The 26,813-nt window shown below is 46.5% G+C and overlaps 1 protein-coding gene across 6 annotated transcripts in view; it reads right to left on the bottom strand.

Annotated features, from left to right (window-relative positions):
- Positions 1–3,737: 3,737 nt before the first annotated feature.
- The window catches only part of CABLES2 (Cdk5 and Abl enzyme substrate 2), a 62,960-nt gene continuing 39,884 nt past the window's right edge, over positions 3,738–26,813 (bottom strand). Inside the window, exons 5-11 of one of the 6 annotated variants that reach the window (XR_013230623.1) lie at positions 23,616–23,724; positions 20,233–20,398; positions 16,586–16,689; positions 12,465–12,571; positions 11,656–11,860; positions 4,335–8,467; positions 3,738–4,196 (exon numbers count right to left, since the gene is read on the bottom strand). Coding sequence is in view for 3 of the 6 variants with exons in the window: in XM_077335790.1 (XP_077191905.1) it covers positions 8,327–8,467; positions 11,656–11,860; positions 12,465–12,571; positions 16,586–16,689; positions 20,233–20,398; positions 23,616–23,724 (832 nt within the window). In the remaining 3 variants the exon portion in view is untranslated. Of the gene's footprint in view, positions 4,205–4,263; positions 8,468–11,655; positions 11,861–12,464; positions 12,572–16,585; positions 16,690–20,232; positions 20,399–23,615; positions 23,725–26,813 lie in introns of those variants that run through there. The other 5 variants (XR_013230621.1, XR_013230622.1, XM_077335791.1 and 2 more) reach the window with 5 other exon arrangements.

A 26,813-nucleotide genomic window follows, 5' to 3' on the forward strand; every position in this document is an offset into this window, starting at 1 on the left:
AACAGAAGGCTTTGCTTGCTAGATGGGAATAAAGTAAGGTCACCAGATTGTCCCACTTTTGGAGGGACATCTGGGGGCACCGGGCAAATTGTACTTATGTTGAAATTTAAATATATATATTACAGTACTATTTTTGCATTCTATGTGTTCTATGAAACTTTTTGTTGCTCCGTATAGACCAAATTTTTACTCAAGAACACCCCCCCCCCGGTCAATGGTGCCCCGCTTTACCAATGTTAAAATCTGGTCGCCTTAGAATAAAGAGGAAGGAATTTTCCCAAGGGAGGTGCCACTACAGAAAGGGCCCTGATCCTGGCTGCCACCCAGCTGCCCTTTGCAGGAGGGGATGCAGAGAGCAGGGCTTGTGAGGCAGACTGGAGTCCAGGGGTTGCAAATTGAATCCGTGGCCAAGCTGTTAGAACAGCAAAGCAGCTGAGCGCTCTGTTATAAACAGCAAGGTTGATTTTTGGACCCCCGCACTGTGCTTGGGGGAAGAAAGGCAGCGGCCTGCTAGCTAACATGACTCTTGCTGCAGGTAGTCCAAAGCAAAATACAGAAACAATCCATGTCATGCCTTAAGTCCAACCAAAATAACATAACAGCATACAAGCTTACACATTCACTAGCACTGATAAGACAAGAGGATCAGAAAGACTACACTTTTTAATAATGGAAAGAAGAGCTGGTTTTTATATGCCGCTTTTTTCTACCAGAAAGAGTCTCAAGGTGGCTTACAATCACCTTCTCCCCACAACAGACACCCTGTGAAGTAGGAGGGCCTGAGTGCACCCTAATATTACTGTTTGGTCAGAATAGCTTGATCATTGCCATGACGAGCCCAAGGTCACCCAGCTGGCTGCATGTGCAGGTGTGGGTAATCAAACCTGTCTCACCAGATTAGAAGCCTAACCACTACACCAAAGCGGGAGATGTAACTTCTGCTAATTCCTGCTTCTTTCAGCAGACCCCCAATTTGCCATTTATCTAATTTCAGAGGGTTCCTTGCCTATCAAGAGTAGCAGTTTTGAGCAATGAACAGGCTGGTGTGTGTGGGGTGGTCAGGAATCAGGAAAGTTCTGTTTGAGTGACTTTCATCATTGGAAAATTTAGCTTGGATGTGACTCAGAGTAGGCAGATGGTAGTGTTTTAAGAACAGTAGACTCAAATCTGGATAACTGGGTTTGATTTCCCAGTGCTCCTCCTCCACATGAAGCCTGCTGGGTGATACTGGGCCAGTCACCATTCACTCTGAACTCTCAGCCCCACCAACCTCACAGGGTGCCTGCTTGTGAGGAAAGGAAAGACAATTGTGAACTGCACTGTGATTCCTTAAGGCAGAGAAAAGTGGGGATATATAAACCTGCTTTCTTATTTCAGTATTAAATTGTTGGAATTAAATTGTTAGAATCAGACTCCCATTGAGTCTCCATAAGAATGTAAATAACCAAATACTGCCACTTTGATATCTAAATATATCTTTACTCAGCAGGTATTTAAAAAGCCAGGCATTGGAACTGAACGCCTACTTGTACTTATAATTGCGACATCCATAAGGAGCTATTTGTGAATCCCCCCCAATTTACGTAACTGATGAGTAGGGTCAGTTTGCTAGCAGGTCAGAAAATAGGAAAGGATGACTAGCTTCTTTTCATAGAATCATGGAAGGGACCATACAGGCCATCTAGTCCAACCCCCTGCTCAACGCAGGATCAGCCCTAAGCATCCTAAAGCATCCAAGAAAAGTGTGCATCCAACCTTTGCTTGAAGACTGCCAGTGAGGGGGAGCTCACCACCTCCCTAGGCAGCCTATTCCACTGCTGAACTACTCTGACTGTGAAAATTTTTTTCCTGATATCTAGCCTATATCGTTGTAAAGTAAAGGTAAAGGTATCCCCTGTGCAAGCACCGAGTCATGTCTGACCCTTGGGGTGACGCCCTCTAGCGTTTTCATGGCAGACTCAATACGGGGTGGTTTGCCAGTGCCTTCCCCAGTCATTACCGTTTACCCCCCAGCAAGCTGGGTACTCATTTTACCGACCTCGGAAGGATGGAAGGCTGAGTCAACCTTGAGCCGGCTGCTGGGATTGAACTCCCAGCCTTATGGCCAAAGCTTTCAGACGGCTGCCTTTCGACTCTGCGCCACAAGAACCCATTACTGCATGTCCTCTCCTCTGCAGCCAACAGAAACAGCATCCTGCCCTCCTCCAAGTGACAACCTTTCAAATACTTAAAGAGGGCTATCATGTCCCCTCTCCACCTCCTTTTCTCCAGGCTGAACATTCCCAAGTCCCTCAAACTATCTTCATAGGGCTTGGTCCCTTGGCCCCAGATCATCTTAGTCGCTCTCCTCTGTACCCTTTCAATTTTATCTACGTCCTTCTTGAAGTGAGGCCTCCAGAACTGCACACAGTACTCCAGGTGTGGTCTGACCAGTGCCGTATACAATGGGACTATGACATCTTGTGATTTTGATGTGATGCCCCTGTTGATACAGCCCAAAATGGCATTCGCCTTTTTTACCGCTGCATCACACTGCCTGCTCATGTTTAGTTTACAATCCACAAGTACCCCAAGGTCTCGTTCACACAGTGTTACCTGGAAGCGTATCCCCCATCCAGTGAGGAAGGTAAGCCATTTGTTTGAAACAAGCTCAGAAGAAACAGATCTGATTAACTGAAGGACACTTGCAAAATACTGCAGATATTCCTTTTGTTACTGGGGTTAACCTTTCCACAAGTTAGCAAGGCAAAACTTGCACGAACACAGTGGTTCCATTCAGTGTTTTGTTGAATCAGTAACGCAGTGGTTTGCCTAGTACAGCTAAAGCAGCGTCACCTTTGGTCTGTTACCAGGACAATATCGCAAAACATGCACCTGACTGGGCTAAGGTGTTTACGACTAGCGTGCCAATTGCAAATATGACCCTAATGATAGTTTACTTTGGCTGGTAGCATCTTTTTTTCTTTTTCTTTTTACAAGAAGATGGAGCTAATGCCAGATTAGCAGCTATGTTAGTCTGTTGCAGAATGGGGCAATTCAATGACAAATTTTTATCATTTTTAAAAATCATAAACTTTGTTCCTGTAGCATGCATCTGACCCAGAGGACAAAATATTATGAGATTTATTCCCTGCCACTCCCGAAGCCAGCCCATCATAAAACCCCATTAAAAACAGGACATCCATCAATAAACAAAAAACCGCAGGTGACAAAGCCTAACCCGACCCTCTTACCAATATTTAAACACGCGGGCTAGTAAAGGTATCCCTTGTGCAAGCACCGAGTCATGTCTGAGCCTTGGGGTGACGCCCTCCAGCGTTTTCATGGCAGACTCAATACGGGGTGGTTTGCCAGTGCCTTCCCCAGTCATTACCATTTACCCCCCAGCAAGCTGGGTACTCATTTTACCGACCTCGGAAGGCTGGAAGGCTGAGTCAACCTTGAGCCGGCTGCTGGGATTGAACTCCCAGCCTGATGGGCAGAGCTTTCAGACTGCATGTCAGCTGCCTTACCACTGGCGATGAGTCGGTGAGTGCCACAAGAGGCCCTAGTTAGGCTAGTAGGGGGCCACTGATATTCCATAACCCAGTGCTAGGTACAGTAGTGTTAGCACTCGAAGGGGCACCCAACCAGGGGGAGGGGGGATGATTTTCCTCTATTAAAGGGTACTAAAACTCCAAATCCAAGCGCCTTACTGACAGAAACGGAGGGGGGAAAAAGACAGAAACACAGAAGGGTTTTTTAAATGAATATTTATGACACAAACCTAAAGTACCTTCAATTGTGCTTGGTTATAAAATATGTATCAAAACACTGAATTACACAGCACCTTATTAACAAGTTCATTCATTTCATTGGAAGAACAGAATAGGGCAATTTACAAATTAAATTTACGACAACACGGAAATATAAGTATTTACATTAAAAATGTACAGACTCCCGTCAGGAGTGTTTGTTTTGGGCTGAATGTAAACAAGCACCATTATTTACATAAGATCACATGATTTGGCCACCACCCAGCACAATGAGACAGACAGCAGGTCTAGTTTTGGTTGTAATAATAAAGTTTAACCACACAGTGGCAGCTTTTGCACAAACAAAGAACTACAATGAGAGTCGATTGAGTAGACCAAAAAATTAAGATTAAAGAATACAAACCCACACCTCCTATATTTAATAGGGCAGGGGTAGTCAACCTGTGGTCCTCCAGATGTTCATGGACTGCAATTCCCATGAGCCCCTGCCTGCAAACGCTGGCAGGGGCTCATGGGAATTGTAGTCCATGGACATCTGGAGGACCACAGGTTGACTACCTCTGCACTAGTGTATTCAACAGCTGAGCTGTTGCATGTAGCTTGCAGGAAGACGATGTTCAACATAAAGTGGCAAAACTGAAAATGGCAGTTTGAAGCTCAATCCTTCTTTTTCTTCCTCAGGTCTTTTGAGCCAACATTTCTCTTGGGTTATGTTATGCGGGATCTATCCGGAGGGCTGAAAAATTAACACAGTGAGCCCATTTCTCATACTGTAATACAGCAAGGAAATCTTATAGACAGTATCTGCCTGCTTCTGTGGAGCAACCCGGGAATTCTTGGGTGGATCAATTCTGCACTGGGAATTAGCCCCACCTTACTGGTTACCCAGTGGCGGGACAAATTCCAAGTTCCATTTGACATTGGCGGTGAGTTGGGGCTGTTTCAGGTGTGGCCTGACTCTGGTCCTCTATTGCCTTTTGGAAAGGGAATGTGGATATATCTGCGTTCCCTTTTTTGTCCCGGGTGGCAACGGGGCCTATGCTGGACCTGGGCCATGGGGAAGGGAAGAGTTCAGCTGTCAGTGTCCAGCTCCGCCACTGACTATGGCATCTCAGAAAGGACAAAAAATGCCTCAGGCAGCTCTGCAGTGTTGCACAGCGCTGGGGAGCCACCTGGGGCATTTTCTTTTGCTTAGGAATGTGGTATTGCTTCCCCACGCAATACCGCATTTGAAAACAACCACCCCCAAATGCCCTCGCTGCCCCACAGCGGAACCTTGCTGCTCTGGCTGCCTGTGTGGGGCACAAATCCGGGGTGGACGAGGTGCAGCTGCCAAAATGCTCCCCTATGCGGGAGCAGGAAAAGCTGGAGCAACCTGCCCTGGTGCAAACAGCAGGCTATAGACTGGCACACTGGACTCACAGAATCACAGAGTTGGTAGGGGCCATACAGGCCATCTAGTCCAACCCCCTGCTCAACACAGGATCAGCCGAAAACATCCCAAAGCTCCATGCGGTAAATGTTGTAGCCTCCCATCCAAGTACAAGCCAGGGCTGACCCTGCTTAATTTTCAAGATTTGACAAGACTGGGCTAGTTTGGGCCCCTTTTAATCTGAGCACACCACCCAAATCCTAGAAACTTTCTGTCCTTGGAAAACTATATATGTTCTTAAAGCATCCTTCAGCCCAAACAAACCTTAAGAAAAGTTTTAAAAAACCCACTCATTTTAAGCAACTTTAAAAAAGGTGATAATTAACCAGATGAGATTAAGTTGGCAACAGTATTGTAATACAACCACCAGGCTGGCAGACAGATGACAGAAGTCACACATTGGACAAGTTTAGAAATCCAGGTGGGGAATGAAATGTTTCAGTTCCCCATGAAATAATATCTAAAGCTTGCCCTACGTAGAAAGTGGAACATCGTTCTGCACGGTTAAAAATCTGCTCAGAAACATCATTCCTCCAGTGAGGCATGGCAACTGCAGTTGATGCATATATACTTGTATTAAAATGACCTAGAAGGTGTTACAGTTGTACGATACTATTTTAATTACATATATTAATATTCAGGACATGATCTTTAACCATTTGTAGTCATTTCGACGAAGTCAACCTGGACTTATTTCAAAAAGTTTATATTCACAAATGGGTGGCCAGAGATATGGAAATCAAAAAAAAACAAGCCATTTATTTCCCATCTGGGACAATGCAGGAATAAGTTGGTTGCATGTTCCCTTCTTAGTTTCAGATTCTTCTAGCACCGCAGAGTGATTCCCCCTTCCCCTAGATTAAGGTTAGACTATATGGCATTCTAGAAGACATAAAGGCCTCTAAAATTCTAACCATTTCTGGATCCTCATCTGAATAAGAAGCTTGTATCATTTCTTGACTTTGTTAGCAAACTGGATTTTAAAACCTGGATTTTAATATAACATTAGTTCTGTGCAAATATATAGCTGCTGCAATTAAATATGAATATCAAGCAGCAATAACTGTTTTGCTACATTGCTGCCTTTTTCTGGTTGAACGGCCAATTGGCTTTAAGATCTATATGGAAAATTCTGAGAAGAGATGAGGCTTCTAGGCACTGTCCTATACATCAGGGCTAGTCAACCTGTGGTCCTCCAGATGTTCATGGACTACAATTCCCATGAGCCCCTGCCAGCAAATGATGGCAGGGGCTCATGGGTATTGTAGTCCATGAACAGCTGGAGGACCACAGGTTTGACTACCCCTGCTATACATTGCTCAGGATAAGGTGCTAGAATTCTGAGCTGGGTCATATTTTGTGGTCTTCCCCTATGGGAAGAACTCCTGGCATGTACAAGAATTAGCAGAAGAATGGGGATATAATTTCTGTATCTACTACACCTGGGGGGAAGCATTCCAAAAATACGACTCTTGTTCCTACAAAGTCACAGTCCAGATCTCTACCTCCTTATTTTATATGATGTACAGAATTGGCCAAAATCACAGTAAAAACAAAAAAACAAAAGGGTTTGAAATTCTCAATCACAACACCCAAGTAGGAATTTTGTTCCCTGGCAAATGATATATACGTACACACACACACACAAACACATTGACTTGTATCACAATATTGCTTAGAAAAGAAATCAGATACCCTCCTCCACTTTTTCTGCTACAGAGTCAGGAAATGAAAGTTCCATCTTTCAACTTGGCTAAAGCCAAAACTTTTGGCTAAAGGTGGCAGGAGCTATATCCTCTGTATACATGTCACTGTGCTAGATATTAACCTCTTAGAACAAGGTGACTTGGAAGTACAATGAAGTTCAGGTTCGTGAGTCTCATCACAGTGGCAAAACAGCTTGGAAGTCCAAGTATTTTTTTTCTTTTTTTTTTTTTTAAAAAAAAGAGCATTAAAAAAAAAAGTCAGACATGCTCAAGTTCATTGGCTTAATTTAGATAGCGACAGCTGTACCGGCTTCAGCACTTGTGTCAAGCACGCTCAGGAAAGACAATACGTGAAATAACATTGTTATAAATAAAACAGTTCTTCATTTCAGGCTACGGTAAGCAGCAACAAAGGATGACCGCTATAAAATACGTTTTTACCCCCTTTAAATCAGCCAGCCACGTTCGGCTTCTCACGAAAGGACAGGTTGAAGATGGGAATTGCTTTGTGGTAGCTGCCTTGTTCAACAAGTGCAATATTTGAGAGAGAGGTTTCAATATATTAAAAACAAACAAAACCAAAACAACCCCACCCTTTTATTCATGATCTAAGTCAGAGGTAGTCAAACTGCGGCCCTCTCCAGATGTCCACGGACTACAATTCCCAGGAGCCCCTGCCAGCGAATGCTGGCAGGGGGCTCCTGGGAATTGTAGTCCACGGACATCTGGAGGGCCGCAGTTTGACTACCTCTGATCTGAGTACAACAAACATTCTAGAACAGAGACGTGATCATGGGGACACACTGGAATCCTTTCCCCTTAGTGAGCATGTTAAAAACAAGGCAAACAATGATAAATCTCTTATTTCAGAATTCTCCACTAAGCAATGTAATGTCTGTTTAAAAAAACACACACACACACACAGACACACAAGACTGGGACCAGCCCAGACTAGACCTAGGCACATCTTTTCCCTTTCCTTCCCCAAAGCAGTTTCATTTAAAATGTACGAGAGTTCTCAGTAATACTAGTCGAAAGGTGTGATGTTTTGGAGTGGAAGTGATGGTCGTCCTTTAGGTTTGGCGAAGAAACAAAGGGCAAAGTTTTCAAGGGGTGGAAGCGATGCAGCAAGAAATGCTCGGAGGGAAGAGCTAAGTAAAAACCTGAACACATCTGTAGGGCATGACCAGCAGCTCTGCGGCGACTGGAAGAGAACGGTTTGTGCTTTCAATGTCCAAAGCTCAAACACTCTTTCTGACCATTTCCCACACATGGAAGAAGCTGTACGGTCCACCCGATTCCCCAGATGTTCTCCTGTCGTCTTCAGGCCAGTTATATTCACAACTTGGCTAGATACTGGGGTGCCAAAAAGACCAGTGGTCAATACCGAAGTCAGCAGCAAGCCAGCCGTGCTTGGCTAGACGGAGCTTTTGCTAGGACTGCTGCGTGAGACGGCGGAAGTGAGGTAACACTTGGTTTTCGGGAAGATAGAGGGCTAGTTCCAAAGCGACCAGTACCGTGAATTCGAATCCAATGAGATCTCGCCTGTTGAATCGAAACCTCTCTTCTAACTTCTGGAAGAGATTTTTAAAAGACCGAGAAGAAGTGTTAAAAAAAAAACAATTTATTTATTATGTATTTATTGAGATTTTTATACCGCCCCTTCCTAGGGTAGTTAAATAGGACATAGTAACAAATATAACAAATATAATAACGTATATCTAGAACAATAGAGCCTCTTGTGGCGCAGAGTGGTAAGGCAGCCGTCTGAAAGCTTTGCCCATGAGGCTGGAAGTTCAATCCCAGCAGCCGGCTCAAGGTTGACTCAGCCTTCCATCCTTCCGAGGTTGGTAAAATGAGTACCCAGCTTGCTGCTGGGGGGTAAACGGTAATGACTGGGGAAGGCCCTGGCAAACCACCCCGTATTGAGTCTGCCATGAAAACGCTAGAGGGCGTCACCCCAAGGGTCAGACATGACTCGGTGCTTGCACAGGGGATACCTTTACCTTTATCTAGAACAATATTTCAACTGGAACAGTAACTTGGACAGAACACTTAGGTAGGTCACTGGGCTGCCGAAAACCATACCAGCATTTAGAATTGTTCGCAAATCTCTGTTTTAATTCACTAAACTTCTCCCGTCACTGATCCCAGGACAGCATGTATGGTTTTTCTGGGAAGCCTGCCTTCAAGGGAATGACCAGTCTCAAATCTGCTTAGCTTTAGCAGTTTTCCAATCGAATGCCAGGGTGCCCAAACTGCGGCTCTGCAGATGTCCATAGACTACAATTCCCATGAGCCCCTGGCAGCAGTTTTCCAATCAAACCACAGGACCCAGCAGCTTGATATACATGAACTCTGGCTGGTCATTTTGGCCACACCCTTTCCTCTTCTCTCTGGACCAGAATGGTAGAGTGTGATGAAGCCCAGGGTCGTAGATAAGAGTGAGGCTGAGTGGGAGTTTGAACCTAGGTCTCCAGCGTCCTTGTCAGACATCTGAACCGCTACGCAATAATTCCACACCACCCCCAAACTGGTCACACCCTTCTAGAACAGAATTCTTCAACCTTTCAAGGCCCCGGGACCCTCCGTACTTTAACTCCCAGGCAGCAGCAGAGAGATACTCAGCTGCAAGTTTAGGACACCGGAAGTGACCGTCACATGACAGGAAAAGGGAGAGCAACAGTTTTTGTACAAGCCAGTGATAAAAAGGCATCTTCGCTACCGCTGGGTCATCACACACTGCTGTGGGCTGCTCTTATAATCTGTGCAAAGGGAGGCAGAGAGGGCATATCATGCTGGGCCTGTGTTCATAGGCCTTAGCAGCAGGTCTCTCTAATGCAGGGGTGGCCAAATTGTAGCTCTGCAGATGTCCGTGGACTACAATTCCCATGAGCCCCTGCCAGCTGGCAGGGGCTCATGGGAATTGTAGCCCACGGACATCTGCAGAGCTATAGTTTGGCTACCACTGCTCTAATAGACGCTATCCTGGCACTCATGACCCAGCAGGTGGGACCCCGTAATCCCAAACTAAGGGGCCTGAGCCATGGGCTAGAGATCACTATTCTAGACTGACTGAACAAACCCACCTAAAGAAACAGCAAAGGAAACGGGTGTTGCTGATGAGGAGCTTAGAGGCTGCTCGGTTGCTATGAACATACAGATTAGATTAGAAGAAGAGTTGGTTTTTATATCCTGCTTTTCATGGCTTGAAGGCTTGCAATCTCCTTCCTTTCCTCTCCCTACCACAGACACCCTGTGAGGCAGGTGAGGCTGAGAGAGCCCTGATATTACTGAAGAAGAAAAGAGCTGGTTCTTATATGCCGCTTTTCTCTACCCGAAGGACTCTCAAAGTGGCTTACAGTCGCCTTACCTTTCCTCTCCCCACAACAGACACCCTGTGAGGGAGGTGAGGCTGAGAGAGCTCTGATATTGCTGAAGACTATGAGTTGGTTCTTATATGCTGCTTTTCTCTCCCAGAAGGAGTCTCAAAGTGGCTTCCATTCACCTTCCCTTTCCTCTCCCCACAACAGACACCCTGTGAGGCAGGTGAGGCTGAGAGAGCCCTGAGATTACTGCTCGGTCATAACAGCTTTTATCAGTGCTGTGGTGAGCTCATGGTCACCCAGCTGGCTGCATGTGGGGGGAGTGGGGAATCCGACTCACCAGATGAGAAACCTGCACTCCTAACCACTACACCAAGCTGGCTCTCATATCTATCATATGAGAGTAGTGCTCTTAATATCTATCAATGGTTCTTAGTCACAAGATATAGATAGAATACTATTTCTGGGGCAGCGATGCTCTGTCATCTTGGGGCTTGGGGGGGATAAAAGGGAGGACTTCTGGTCCCATTGTTGGACCTCCTGATGGCACCTGGGTTTTGGCCACTGTGTGACACAAGAGTTTTGGACTGGATGGGCCATTGGCCTAATTCAACATGGCTTCTATTATGTTTTTATTTGCAACAGGGTTTGTTCATCAAAACGGGAACTTTTAACTCAACATCAGAAATATTAGGTGGTGTATCACTCTGGTCTTTTCTCAGTTTTATGGTGATACCTAAGGCAGCGATTTTCAGTCTGGGGGTTGGGACCCCTTTGGAGGTTGAATGACCCTTTCACAGGGGTCATGGCAGCGCAAGCAGCTTGGCCGGGGGGGGGGGAGGAGCCATCCACACAACAGCCTTGTGGGGTAGATCGAGATAGAGTGTTCGTCTGTTTGGAGCAGCAGAAAAGAGCGAGATCGGCATGGTGGGACAAGAGGCAGAACTGAGCTGAGAAACCCCGGGAAAAAAGCCAATTTATATACCATTATGAACAATGGATTTTCATTCCATTGGTCAGTTTTGGTATAATTTCTGTGAAAGAACCCTTGCATCATCTTAGGGTTGGGGGTCACCACAACAGGAGGAACTGCATTAAAGGGTCGTGGCATTAGGAAGGTTGAGAACCACTGAACTAAGGGGAGACCACTTTGGTTGCCACACCCTCAAACTTGCATCTGTTATGTACTCTCTCTCCACGTGGAAATTCATTAGATGTTTCCAAGCAAATAACAGACAAGGGAGAAGAACTAAAATGCGCATCTTACACACAGATTTAGGAAAAAGGTTCCCTGCTTAAATGGACTCCGGGGAATGGTAGAGGACAGAAAGGCCTGGAGGATCATTGTCCATGGGGTCATGATGGGTCAGACACGACTTCGCAACTAACAACAACAGGGTCTTCAGAGTTCTGGAAATTATGACATCTGTACTTACATCAATAAGGTGTTTGACTTCGTGTTTCCTGAGATCACTGCTAATCTTGGCTGCAAGGAGCACGCAAGCACCAGCACACAGTTTTCGGTTCTGTTTGTTGAGCTTGCCTTGGAGAACAAGCTTCTCGAAGTAAACGTAAGCCATGGAGACAGTTACGGGCTCCAGGTTGCATTCCATGCTCAGGTTCCGCATCTCTCGCTTTAAGCTGCCCATGGGAAGGAGGAGAGAAAGGACACCGATGTCAAGCCCAGCTCCCATGGTTCAGGAAGGATGCAAAACTTGGGATTCTCATGAATCCTCTGTCAAACGGCCTCAGTGCTACACAAATGCCACCCATAGCTGGTAGTTTATTGGACTGTTTGCAAGCAGATTACATATTCTCCTGGTAAGGAGGAAGAGTTTTTTCTTTCTTTTAAAATGTGGTACCTCCACACCCTTCCTCTAAGATAGCTTGCTGATCAGAGTCACAGTATGAGGATGAAGAAGAGTTGGATTTATACTCTGCTTTTCTCTACCTGAAGGAGTCTCAAAGCAGCTTACAACTGACTTCCCTTCCTCTCCCCACAATAGACACCCTGTGACGTAGGTGGGGCTGAGAGAGCTCTGGCAGAACTGAAAAGCTCTATGAGAACTATGACTAGCCCAAGGTCTCCCAGCTGGGTGGATGTAACCACAGAGCTCTTATTTAGGACAACTTCAGAAGGGAAACTGATTTGTCCCATATAGATTTACAATTGCTGTGATGCTTTCCCCCCCCCCCCCCGCCCGCCATTTCTTCTTCTCCTCTGTAACCCTCAGTCTTTCCTTACCTTCTGATTTTGCTCAGAGTCAGCTTAATGTGAGGGAATTTTTCTTTAAAGGTTTCATTCATATCCTTTTTAAGGTCAGATGGTTTCACGTATTCTATGACTGTGGTCTGAAACAAACAAAAAAAGTTCATTTAAAAAAGGCTTTTAAGAATGCCAGTTTTAACAGGAAAAAAGGGCCCCAGCATCCAAAACACCAAAGGAAGGAAGGAAGGAAGGAAGGAAGGAAGGAAGGAGGGAGGGAGGGAGGGAGGGAGGGAAGGAGGAAGGAGATAGATAGTAGGTAGAAGGAAGGAAGGAAGGAAGGAGGAAAGAAAGAAAGAAAGAAAGAAAGAAAGAAAGAAAGAAAGAAAGAAAGAAAGAAAGAAAGAAAGAAAGAAAGAGGGAGGGAGGGAGGGAGGGAGGGAGGGAGGGAGGAAGGAAGGAAGGAAGGAAGAAAGGAAGGAAGGAAGGAAGGAAGGAAGGAAGGAAGGAAGGAAGGAAGGAAGGAAGGAAGAAAGAAAGGAAGAAAGAAAGGCAAAACACATAAGTATTTGCAGCTGCCTGTCTCTCCCAGCAATTGCAATTTCTCCTCCCCAAAGCCACACAATACAGTAAGCCTCCACCAAGTGTTTCATGCTTAGATTTGGTTTTTAAATCCCACTTTTCATGATTTCTTTGGATTTTTATTTATACCCGCCCTTCCATAAGGCTCTAGGCGGTTTACATAGAACGCTGTAAAAATAGTCACATAGAACATTATAACAATCTGTCCGATAACAATCATAACACAACATAGCATGTCAACCCGGACAGTATTTCAACAGAACAAAACCACTGACATGTTCCTGGAGAGGTCAGATTGTTCAGTCATGGGAGGGGGGGGGGAAACGAACAGATATTTTGAGTTGGTCGGCCTCGAGCAAATGCATCTCAAAGCGGCTTACAGTTGCCTTCCCTTCCATTCCTCTATGAGGCCAGTGGGGGTGAGAGCTCTGACAGAACTGCTCTGTGCGAACAGTTCTAACAGGACTCTAACTGGCCCAAGGTCAACCGGCTGGCTGCATGTGTAGGAGCGGGGAATCAAACCCGGCTCAACAGATTAGATGCTGCCACTCTTAACCATGACAGCATGTTGGCTACAGCTGGCAGATCATGCGGCCTACGTCTCATCCAGGATCTGTGTATCACTGTTGTGGCGATTATAACCATGGTGCCAGCATAGGTTTATATATGCACATTGAAGGGGGTGTGTATGTGGGGGGAACCTAGAGGCTGCTTCTCTCATCCGTGTTCCAAAATGGGGCCTTGGCTGTCAGAAAGGGCAGCTTCAGAGCAAAATGACATTCCTGGCCTGGTTTCGTGTTATACGAAGTGCATCACTTGACGCTGACTTCTCTTTGCCGGGTCTCGCACCCAATCTGCCCGTATCTAGGCCACCGCTGAGGAATCCCAGATGAGAAAAAGCCTTAATCTCCTCGAGGACAGAAGGTAATCTCTTAATCCTGTGATCTTTGGCATTTCGAGTGAAGCGTGACACTTGGAGTTCATAGGGCTTCTCTTTTTGGCAACGCGTGCAAAGAAATGCCACCGGGATCCCAAGGGTGTTTTGTGACTGGCAGGTGCGCCGTCGGAGGGAAGCCAGCCGCCTCAACCCCACGATAAGGTAAAGGAGCAGCTGTTGGGCTTGGAACCAGTTTTCACGAAGAGGCTATGGCACAGGACTTGACCCCAGGAAGGAAATGTGACTTTGTGAGAACTTCCTTGCTCTGCCGGAACAAAGGGCTGTCCAGCCAAGCAGCCCCCGGAGAATACAGAAGGTGGTAGCCAGCATACCTGGCTTATTTCTTCAATAATCTCAACAATTATGATGAGTTGGATTTTATATGCCGCTTTTCCCTACCTGAAGGAGGTTCAAAGTGGCTTACAATCACCTTCCCATTCCTCTCCCCACAACAGATACCCTGTGAGGTGGGTGAGGCTGAGAGAACTCTGACAGAACTGCTCAGTCAGAACAGTTTTATCAGTGCCGTGGTGAGCCCAAGGTCACCCAGCTGGTTGCATGTGGGGGAGCGCAGAATCGAACCCGGCTTGCCAGATTAGAGGTCCGCACTCCTAACCACTACACCAAACTGGCTATGAATGCTACAGGGCAGTCATGGGCCACTTCAGAACATTCAAAGCGATACACACACACACACACACACACAAACCGGTTATCAGTACAACCGCCTTGTAAGGGAGGGCAGTTTTCCTTTTTTTTTTTCTTTTGCATTTATATTCTGCCCTTCCTTGGTGGCTCAGCGCAGCTTCCAAGAGGATTAAATAAAGGAACGAAACATTAAGGTTTTAGAAATTTAAAAATTAATTATCAGTGCTAAATAATTAAAACCAGTTAACTTCAGCTCACTCTTTTCCTCAAGTGGAAAAAAGGGGGAGGAATAATAACATTGGTTCAGATTGCCCGTGGTTGAACGGGTCAGTTTGTGGTTAGAGCAACAGAAGAAAAGACCGGGAACAGCTTAAAGAACAGAGACATTGATTTGATTAGATCTCCCGTGTATAATTTATGGTTGTATTAATTTGATTAATTTGTTATTCGCCACCCTGAGACGGCAATGCCCAAGAGGGGCGGTATATAAATCTCTTAATAAATAATCTGTTCCACATAATATATTTCTGGTAAGGCCTTAGAGAAGGAGCGTGTCTCATGGCTTAAATGCCACTCAACGCTTAACACCCACTCAGGGCGGTTGTCCCGCCCCTGAGGGCCTCCTCCTCCAACCGGCTTGCCTGTCTGTCCAGCAGCCAGCCAATCGCCTTCCATCCCCTGACCCACCGCCTCCTCCTTCCACTTCCCCCTGAGGCTCGGAGGCTGCAGATCCCTGCTTCATGAGAGCTGCCCCTAACAGCTGGCTGCAGGCTTTCCAGGTCCTGTGCGGAGGGGGAGGCCATCAGCAGAGTTCTTCCACCACCACCCCAATCTAGCACCCATTGGATTCCTGAATGCAACGGGCTTGGCTCCTAGTACATACATTAATAAATGATATGACTTTGCAAGAGATTCCGCTGACTACTTCAGTGTGTGGAAATCAAACTGAAACTCCTTCTTAGAGAGGCAGATTACAAGCACTAGCAGGGTCTGCTGTTCTGTTTCAGAGCTTCACTTGCAGAGAAAGGAGCAGTTTTAATCAATTCTGTCTCCTCACTGCTCGACTTTTTGTCCGTGTGAATTCCTTAGCTTTGATATCCCTTTATTTCAAATGTGGGTCCCAGGCAGGACAGAGAGGAGAAGAGTTGCTTTTTTTATCCTGTGAAGTAAGTGCAGCTGGGAGAGCCCTGACAGAACTGTTCCGTGAGAAAAGCTCTAACAGAACTGCGACTGGCTCAAGGTCACCCAGTTGACTGCATGTGGAAGAGCGGGGAATCAAACCCAGCTCACCAGATTAGAGGCTATTGCTCTTAACCACTCCACCGAGCTGATTGACACTATACCAAGAAAGTGGTTTTCCCCAGGGAATTTATGGCCCATGCGGAATTGAAAACATCTAATTCCTGATCCTACATAATCAGAAAAAAAATCATGACGCCAGCACTCATAGATTTCTGCTATTGTAAGGTGACCAGATTGTCCCACTTTTGGAGGGACATCTGGGGGCACCTGGCAAATTGTACTTATGTTGCAATTAAAAATATATATATTGCAATACTCTTTTTGTGTTCTATGCATTCTATGAAACTTTTTGTTGCTCCATATAGACCAAATTTTTAATCAGGAACCCCCCCGGGTCAATGGTGTCCTGCTTTACCAATGTTAAAATCTGGTCACCTTATGCTACTGTACACAGCTAGCATGATCTCATCAGATCATGGAAGCTAAGCAGAGTTGACCCTGGTGGGCTCTCGGGTGGGAGACAAGCTCCTGGCAGGGGCTCATGGTAGCTGTAGTCCATGGACAGCTGGAGAGTCACGGTTTGGCCACCCCTGCCCTATGGGGTCCCCTTAATAAGTTGCAGCGGGATGGCTGGACTTTCCGTAACCCACCACAAGCCTCTCGGGAGTGGCGGGTAACAAATTAAATAATAATAATAAACAATCAACCCCAAAGCACCGTGTGCAAAGGATGTGCACTGTCAGCCTCTTACCATGTAGGAGGCAAAGATGAGGACGCGTTTGTGCTTCCCACACGGCCACTGAGGGTCATCGAGGAGATTGGGGTTGTACTCTGCTAATTCCCCCACCTCATTCCCTGCAAGGAGAGAGAGAGAGAGAGAGAGAGAGAGAGGAAGTGCTTCAGCAGCATGATAACACTTGAGGGGCAAAAAGGAACACAAAACCCTTCTAAATTCTAGCAGCCGTTTGCAAACAAGAGGAAAGCAAAGACTTTTGAACAAGAACGGAAAGCTGACTTAGGTTGGGACGCACCAGCCCTGAAAGAACTGGTTATCTTCCTCACAGGTCCTGCCCATCCCATCCCTTCCTCCACGCTCTCTGACGGAATTCTTGCCGTTGGAATTTAGACTGTTAGCTCCTTGGGGCAGAGATCTTCCAGTCCGACATGTCTGCTGCTCTGTTAAAATGCACACTGGTGGAAGTCAGCCCCAGAAACATTGCTTGTCAGGAAACAGTAATCCAGGGCTGGTTACTACTCCCCCCCACCCCACCCCATCCCATTCGTGGCGTAACGAAGAGATTGTGAAAGTTTGGATGCGTTTTACTGCATTTGGAAAAAGACCTGGGACCGTGCTTTAGGAAGGAGCTGGCAGAAATGGAAGAAGATTTCCAGGTGGAATGTTTTGAGCATTTCTCCTTCCCAAACACGTGCATTCCTCTAATACAGCATACATTTGTCACCTTGTAAATAAGCTTAAATAGACACCTCCACACTTGCCCATATTCCTCCAGTCCTGCAGCTGCCTCCCCCCCCCCCCTTTTGAAAATTTAACTTACAGTCTCCCAACTGGACCATGGTTGGGGGAGCATCAACGTATTCGGCCCCCTCCCTTCAAGCTGTTTGCAAAGAGAGTTGTAATGCTGGTTACCCAAGGGCTGCTGTTAATCACAGCTCTGAAAACCAGCCTGGTTTCATCTGGGACTCTGTGGGATCAGGTGTCACACGCCTTCCATTTTTTACAGGCACCGATGCACAGAGCACTGTGCAGTTCGCTCCCAGCGTGGCTGGATAGAATCATAGAATCATAGAGTTGGAAGGGGCCACAGAGGCCATCTAGTCCAACCCCCTGCTCAATGCAGGATCAGCCCTAAGCATCCTAAAGCATCCAAGAAAAGTGTGTATCCAACCTTTGCTTGAAGACTGCCAGTGAGGGGGAGCTCACCACCTCCTTAGGCAGCCTATTCCAGTGCTGAACTACTCTGACTGTGAAAATTTTTTCCCCGATATCTAGCCTATATCGTTGTACTTGAAGTTTAAACCCATTACTGCGTGTCCTCTCCTCTGCAGCCAACAGAAACAGCATCCTGCCCTCCTCCAAGTGACAACCTTTCAAATACTTAAAGAGGGCTGTCATGTCCCCTCTCAACCTCCTTTTCTCCAGGCTGAACATTCCCAAGTCCCTCAACCTATCTTCATAGGGTTTGGTCCCTTGGCCCCAGATCATCTTCGTCGCTCTCCTCTGGATTGTTGGTTCAATAGGGCTTAAAGCAAGACCACAGCTGCACGGTTTGCATTGCAAAACCAAGAGGTTTTGCTGGCATTTTTGCACGCTTTAACGTCGCAAGATTGCAAAGGAAGCTGGTGTTCTATCTTGAAATCCAGACTGGGGCGTTCAGAGATTTGGGCTTGGGAAAGCAGAGGAAACCGGCATTGGCTGCAAAAAAAATAACCATGAAGCACTGCCGCTAAATTTCTCAGTGCTTTGGCCTTAAAGCAGTTGATGCTTTGCCCAAATTCCTTTTTTAAAAAGGTGTTTGGTTCCTGCATTTCACTGTGTGCCTTTACTTCCCAGAGAACGCCTAACGTGTGCGTATTGTGCTCAGTCACGGTTCGGAAGCCCCAAAGAAAAGTTCTCTTCTATATTTAGACTTGTCTCAACGTTTTCGTGCTCAGCTGCTGAATCTAAGCATCGTAAAGGGCAGATCTGCCTCCTCTTCAGGCCAGAGGGAAGCATGATTAAACCGGTAGCGGCAGAGAGAATTCGGATATGAGCTACATGCCAGTGGCTCTCCTACGGAGCTATGAAAGTTGGCATCTGGTGCAGAGTTCTGCCTTCTGAGATTCCCACCTTCCTGTTAAAAAGAACAACTTCCTCGTTTGATGGTTGGGTAGATTATGGAATTACACCAGAGCCAGAGAAATAAAATGCAAAATAGACCTGTTCACGCCAAAGGATTAGGCAGCGAATTCGATCAGCACCCTCTTCCTCCCCCCTCCTTCTTAGATGGTTAGGGTTTTATTAGTACGGGGTCGTGTTTGCCACCGTGTCTTATGGTTTATGGTTCTTCGTAGTACTCTGAAGTTTTTACTGGCTTTTTAACAGGGGTTGTAAACCGCCGCGAACTTTCGGGGAGTGGCGGGCAATAAATTCAATAATAATAATAATAATAATAATAATAATAATAATAATAATAATAATAATAATAAAGTGATACAGGAGACGTAGGAGATGACAGTTATCTGGTATAACTTACCACATAATACGCAAGCAAAATGAATTGCTTAAGAAATGATTAATGGTTTAACGGTGGAAATTGAAGAACACGAGTTAAAACTGCAACCTAAGTAGACCTGGAAAAAGTCTAAAGACTGTGATCTTGCCCAATTTAACAGGTCTTAGGATATAATAAATACATGCACAGTTCACAAGGTGCACCCAGCTAGTTCCAAGACAGAAACCGGCTACTGATTTAGTAATTCCTGGTGATTCATCTGGCGGTAGTTTGTTAAATCATGTTTGTGTTGTTCGCAGCTCCTGGCCCCAGCTTTAGCACCACCCAAGGGAGGATCAACTTGGCCGGGCCTGACCATAAAAAGGGCAACTCAGAAGGACGTGTTCTAAATCTTCTACTTCTCTGTCCTGACTTACAAGGACATAGTCTGTCCTGAAAGGTAGCCAACTGGGCCTCTCACTGAAGTCTCTTAGCCCCCTCCTACCTCCCAAGGTGCCTGTTGTGGAGTGAGGAAGGGAAAGGCGATGGTCAGCCTTGAGAGTCCTTAGAATAAAGAAAATGGGGTACAAAACCTTTTTCTTCTGCAATCCTCCACCATAGGGCTGTGCGGCATTTAATAATTAGAAAATTAGAAAAACAGCCAGTGTGGTGACATTGCAAAGCAAATTTGCAAAGCAAAAGACATCAAGAGATGGTTTGCCAGGGTCTGGCTCTGGGTAGAGGGCCTGGATCTCCCTGGAGGTCTCCCAGCCAAGTAATGTCCAGGGGCGACCTTACTGAGTTTCTAATATCTAATGAGGTCAGGATAACAGTAACATTAGCACTAATTATAAAGGGAGATTTGACCCCCCCCCTCCAAAAGAAGCATGGAAACTGCTCAGTTACTGCACTAAAAAAGAAATCTGGGTTCAGAATTGGCAACCCTGATTTTACACATGGAAATTTTCAAATGACTGTGTTTCCTTTGCTAATTAATTAATTAAATTTATTTTATTATTTGATTTTTAGCCCGCCACTCTCGCAAGTGGCTCGTGGCGGGTAACAAAGATCCCCCCTGAAGCCAACCCTTCCTGAAATCTCACACCCCAAAAGGTAGACAATGTCAAGACCAGGGCAGGGGGGGGGCAACAATGTCAAGACCAGGGCGGGGGGGGGGGGGGCTTACCAATATCTGCTGCCGAGGATAAAGCTTTGGCGGTTGCAGCTTTGTGTCTTGAGCCCCCGGCGCTCCGCGGAACACCAGCACGACACAAGGGAATGGCACTATGGACCTCGACTTTACGGCCAACTAGAGCATTGGTTGGATACAAGAACCTTGCATAGGACACAACCTGCAGAGAGAAAGAGACAGACAGAGACAGAGAGAGAGTGTGTGTTAGTGCCATTAATGCTGGACAGAAGCACCGTGCAATTGATTTGCACAGGATTTTTTTGACGCTTCACTTTCCATTTTCAAAGTAACCGATGGAAACAGTTAGCAGTGGCTGGTATCCAGCCATTCGGGCTGGAATTTTCCTGCTGGCCTCCCCCCATCAGCCCATTGTATCCTCTGAAATTTTATTCCAAAGGGTATATGGACATTTAGAGGAATTTTGGGGGGAAGGGGGAGGGTCTCCCGTGTGGGTGGGGACCAGCAAAAAGCATCGGCCTCTCTTCTGGAGAACAGAAATCGTGTGGGGTTGGATCCGAACACAAGATACGATGGAGCAGGCTTGGTGCAGTGGTTAAGAGCAGCGGCTTCTAATCTGGAGAGCTGGGTATGATTCCCTACTCCTTCCCCACAGTCGGCCAACTGGGTGACGTTGGACTAGTCACCGTCTCATTAGAGCTGTCCTTGCAGAGCAGTTCAGAAAGGGCTCTCTCAGCCTCACCTCCCTCACAGGGTGTCTGTTGTGGGGAGAGGAAGGGGACTGTACGCTGCTTTGAGACTCCTTCCGGTAGTGAAAAGTGGGGCATAGAAAACACTTCTTCCAATTTTCTTGTATCTCTATGGACAGCTGATAACTTTCCAAGATTGCAAAGGAATATTCGGAAAAATGAACAGTTCTACTGTTTTGACTTTGCTCTTTCCCCACACGTTGGTTCATGCCCTTTCAATGTGCTTTTGCAGCTGGATTTGGCTGTGCAAAACAGGAAAACCTGCTTCTTAAGGGCATTAACCAGCATGTGCGGAATCAGCCAGCTACCAGTCACTTCCTCGTGAAGCAGATTCTCCTATTTAAAAGTAATATTTATTTATTTATTAATAATATTTATTATTTAGTGCACACAAAGAAGATTAAAATAGAAAAAAAACAGAATCTGTGCACTACTGCACATACAATCTCAAGGGCCATAGACCAAACAAGTTTTGATCCAATGTAGCCAAATAGAAGAAGATGAATACCTGGTGGGCAAGAAAGAGTTTTCGAGAACTCCAAGGCCACGGATTGTGGCAGACCAGCACTGCATTACATTGCCTGCATTCTGCCCTGGGACTCAGACAGAGACCAACAAAAGCTCCTTGGAGTCTCTCCTTACAAGGAAACCAACCCTATGAAATGTTTCCTTGGCCCTTCTCATCATTTGGGAATATGAGAGAAAAACAGCCTCACTCTTGCAAGAAAATCAGGAGAACCTTCTTGATTTTTTTAAAAAGTAGGTAAGAACAGGCTTGCAGAAAACGCCGAAAAAGGAACGGTTTCAGGGTCCGCTTCAAGTTAAGATTCCTTCCTTGTTTAAAACAAACATGTTTGTCTTTCTTCAGACTTAGCTAGCCCTAATGTTTTCTTACTGGCAAACAAAACCCCGCTAGTAACTGAATTGGTTGCCAAGTTTCTACAGCTGACCGTGAGATCTTGCAATTGTAGAAGAATTCATGCTTCGGGATGTTATTTTCCCCCCTGTTTTTTCTCTTTTTGTTCGCCCATAAAAAAATCTGATCCTGACATTTAGCCACCAGGACGGTTCCTTTATTGAGAGTGATGGTAGATTGCTTAAGAGTGCATGCAAAAGAAGGATTTTAACTCTTTCCAGCCTGGGCAGCTTTCTAACGGGGGGGGGGGGGGAAGCCTTTTGGGAACTGCTTCTGATGCCAATGAAAAAAACATAAAGGTGCTAAATACTCCCCCTGCACCCAGCAGTGGTAAAAGCAGCTTCTGGTGATTTCTCCTACCAAGAAAACAACGGGGAAGCAAAGCTTCCCTCTCTTCTCATGCCATCCCCCTCTTTCATCCGAGGGCCCGCCTCTCTGAATACGTCCCCCCAGTCAGTTCCAACAAGCTGGGGTCCCCGGCCCATGAGAGGACCAGGGCCTTTTCGGTCCTGGCTCCTACCTGGTAGAATGAGCTCCCGGAAGAGACACAGGCCCTGTCAGCGCTTACTGCAAGACAGAGCTCTTCCTCCAGGCATTTGGTTGAAGCCGGGCGGCCTGTAACATTTAAGAACCCCTCCCCGCCAACACTCTCCCTTGTAACATCTATACCAGGGGTAGTCAAACTGCGGCCTTCCAGATGTCCATGAACTACAATTCCCAGAAGCCCCTGCCAACATTCGCTGGCAGGGGCTTCTGGGAATTGTAGTCCATGGACATCTGGAGGGCCGCAGTTTGACTACCCCTGATCTATACTCTGATATGCACTTTTAAAAAATGCAGGAGAGGCTGTTAGTAAGGACACAGGAGCAATTCTACGTGGTTTAATTTGATGTACGCCGGCCCAAGATGGCTGGGCTGAGAGGGGCGGTCCTGCAGGTCAAATGACAACAGGGGAGGAGCTCTAGTGAGTCACTGCGCAGTTCGTCTTTGTGAGAAATGGCCACGGGTATCTGTGAGCAGTGACTCATGAACTCAGCAAGATCGATCAGGAGTCATGGGCCAGCTTAAAACGACACATCCTATCAACGGTGAACATCTGTTAGCCACTTTTCCCCCCTTGTGGCGGCCTACTATACAAATCAAGCCTTATGTAAAGCACAATAAAAACAAACTTTATAAAGCCCATAAAAGTCGCCATTCAAATAACTTGATTTCATAGAATCCTGGAGTTGGAAGGGGACATGCAGGTCATCTAGTCCAACCCCCTGCTCAACGCAGGATCATCCTCAAGCATCCATGGGAGGTATCAGTCCAGCCGCTGCTTAAAGACTGACAGTGAGGGGGAGCTCACCACTTCTGAACTACTCTGTGACCCACCCCCCCCCCCCCGCCCCCGATATCTAGCCAGTCTCATTCTACATGTAGTCCTCTCCTCTGCTGCCAACAGGAACCTTTCCCTGCCCTCCTCCAAGTGACAACCTTTCGATTACTTAAAGAGAACAATCATGTGTCTCCCAACCTCCTCTTCTCCAGGCTGAACACTCCCAAGTCCCCCAGCCTTTCCTCCTAGGGCTGGGATCATCCTCGTCGCTCTCCTCTGCACCCTCCCCCATTTAATCTGCATCCCTCTTGAAGGGAGGCCTCCAGAACCGCACACCTGCACACAGGTGAGACCTGCTGCACACAGGTCTCCAGAAGCAGAGAAGTGCAGTTCAGTGATGGACTCCTCACCCCTCGCGCGCGGGGCTCCTCACCTTGCCATCTGCTCCCACCTCGACGCCTTCCATGCCCAGCACCATCTCCGTAGACACAGAAACTCCGCCGGAAGGATGCCTCTGCTTTTGGCCCTCTATTTTCAGCTCACTGCGAGGCACAAAGTTTATAAGACTGAAATTAAAGCAGCTTCTTCGTCCCTAGCGTTAGAACAAGGACGCACACAAATAAACAACCCCCCCCCTCCCCAACGTGCATAGTTACTGAAAGATTAAAAGGGCAATTCCCACAGCTTCCTTGCTCCTCTAAAGATTTATTTGACAAAACTCAAGAAAGAAAGAGCTCTAGAACTGGCACAGACGTATCTTCCTTTTTTAAAAAAACATTTGTCTACAGGATGGTTCACACTTTATTTGCAGACGCGACAGCGCATGTGCGCGCGCGCACACACGCACACATGCACAAAAAGCACAATTCCTTTCAGGAGTTCCCATGACTGGTTATATCTCCTGAGCACATTATGGGAACCAGCTTATAAACTGCCGCTTGGCGCAAGTAGAAAGATTAAATTTTAACAGGAAAATACATCTGATCCAGCTATGGGAGTCTGATTTGCAATGAATCCCCTATGCCTAGAAACAAGATCTACAAGAAAAAGAGTGGGTTTTTATGCCCTGCTGTTCTCTACCCCAAAGAGTCTTAAAGCAGCTTACAGCTATCTTCCCTTCCTCTGCCCACAACAGGCATCTTGAGAGGCAGGTGAGGCTGAGAGAGTTCTGTGACCTGGCCAAGGTCACCCAACAAACTACTTGTGGAAGAGGAAGAAGAAGAGAAGTAGAGTGGGTTTTTATGCCCCATTTTTCTCTACCGCAAGGAGCCTTCCTCTCCCCACTCCAGGCACCTTGTGAGATAGGTGAGGCTGAGAGAAACCATGACTAGCCCAAGGTCACCCGGCAGGAGGAGGAGTGGGGAATCAAACCCGTTTTTCCAGTTTAGAGTCCTCCTGCTCTTAAGCACTACACCAGGGGTAGTCAAACTGCGGCCCTCCAGATGTCCATGGACTACAATTCCCAGGAGCCCCTGCCAGCATTCGCTGGCAGGGGCTCCTGGGAATTGTAGTCCATGGACATCTGGAGGGCCGCAGTTTGACTACCCCTGCACTACATCATGCTGTCTCCAGAATCATAGAATCATAGAGTTGGAAGGGACCTCCTGGGTCATCTAGTCCAACCCCCTGCACTATGCAGGACACTCACATCTCAATCGCTCATCCACTGTCACCTGCCTCCCGCTTGACCCTTCACAGAATCAGCCTCTCCGTCAGATGGCTCTCCAGCCTCTGTTTAAAAATCTCCAAAGATGGAGAACCCACCTCCTCCCGAGGAAGCCTGTTCCACTGAGAAACCACTCTGTGAGGAACTGCTTCCTGATGTTTAGAGGGAATTTCTTTTGAATTAATTTCATCCCATTCGTTCTGGTCTGTCCCTCTGGGGCAAGAGAGAACAACTCTGCTCCATCCTCGATGTGGCACCCTTTTAAATACTTGGAAGATGGTTATCAGATTCCCTCTCAGTCGTCTCCTCTCTAGGCTAAACAGACCTCCATTCCTCAAAAAAAGGGGAAAAGATTTCCTAGGAGTTTCTAGTCCAAATGGGGTTTCCAGGCCCAGTGTGAGTTGGACAAGTATACACAAATCTATTTCTTTGTCAACCGTGGATTAGTGACCTTAACATTCTGGGCTCATGACCCTGAATTAAAGCTTTCAGCTCTGAAACGCCCGAGACATCGAAAACGTTCTGCTTCTCAAGAAAAAGCTGGCTGTGCTTTCAATTCATAACAAGACCGATTAGAGAAGTACTCCCCACAAATGTTGACCTGCAGCTTGATGGGAATACATATTTATAGAACTCAGTTGGGATTTCCAGCAGAAGTCTTGGGTCAGATTGGCTCCAACCAACAGCTCTCTCTGCTTTAAGACCCCCCTCCCTTTAAACAAATAGTTTTTAGCAGAGCTATGCTCTTCCACAGTGACCTAACAACTTTCCCAGGGAGCTTGAGAGATGTTTCCCATAGCTTATTTATAGAGCACACATCTGTATGTGGGTTTCCATCATGAACATACCCACTTCCTTCTTCCCTGTGTTGGGTGGGGAAGCTTGACCGACCACTCAAACATGTTTCCTTCTAAAGACGATGTGTTAGGGCAGCCAGCCGTGAGTGAGTGGCTGGAAATCTGGTATTACAGCGCATCTCTAGGTAGCAGAGACCAGTTCCCCTGGAGAAAATGGCTGCTTTGGAGGGTGGGTCTCTATGGCATTATAGCGCGTTGAAGCCCCGCCCCTGCCCAAGCCCTGCCCTCCTCAGGCTCCACCCCCAAATCTGCAGCTTGCAACAGTAGAGTCCATTCTGCCACTGAATACCACGGTCAGCTCTTATTAACCACAATTGTAACCAGAGTGCCATTTTAATCATTGTTGACACTCAGGGGAATATCCTGGCCCCAATCTTCTTCTAGCTGCATGCAAGAGGTGTGGTGGACAAGTAGCAGTGCTAGATGACATCGGACACATGGAATTCCATGGAATTCAGATGCATTATCCCACAGAGATGTTCTCCGGCATCCCTATGCTGGTCTGCTGACAACCCCAATTCTGGAAACCAACCCCAGTTCATGCCTGCCACTGCCAAAAGAACAAGTGACAAAAGAAAAACAGAATCTATCCAGTGGCTTAATAAAGCTTGAAAAGATAAAGAGTCTCTTATATTATTTATTCAGGCTTCGACTCTGCCAGAACGGTCTCTAGATTTGTTTTCCGTTTTCAATCTTTCATCAGTGGCAGTGAGTCCGTCCTTGTTAATGTTTTTAGGCAAACGCTCCTGTATCATGGAGAGTCAAGGCTGTGAGAAGTTTGGTGAATAGGACTTAATGATAACACAGAACCCGAGAGAGAGAGGCCTTGACTCTCCATGATACAGGAGCGTTTGCCTAAAAACATTAACAAGGACGGACTCACTGCCACTGATGAAAGATTGAAAACGGAAAACAAATCTAGAGACCGTTCTGGCAGAGTCGAAGCCTGAATAAATAATATAAGAGACTCTTTATCTTTTCAAGCTTTATTAAGCCACTGGATAGATTCTGTTTTTCTTTTGTCACTAATTTGGAATCGTCCATTTTTCGTGTAAAAGAACAAGTGAGGCTTGCTTCACTGAGAAGCGTAGTACAGTGGTAGCTTCTA

Source organism: Paroedura picta, chromosome 4, assembly GCF_049243985.1.
Source record: "Paroedura picta isolate Pp20150507F chromosome 4, Ppicta_v3.0, whole genome shotgun sequence".
Lineage (NCBI taxonomy): Eukaryota > Metazoa > Chordata > Lepidosauria > Squamata > Gekkonidae > Paroedura > Paroedura picta.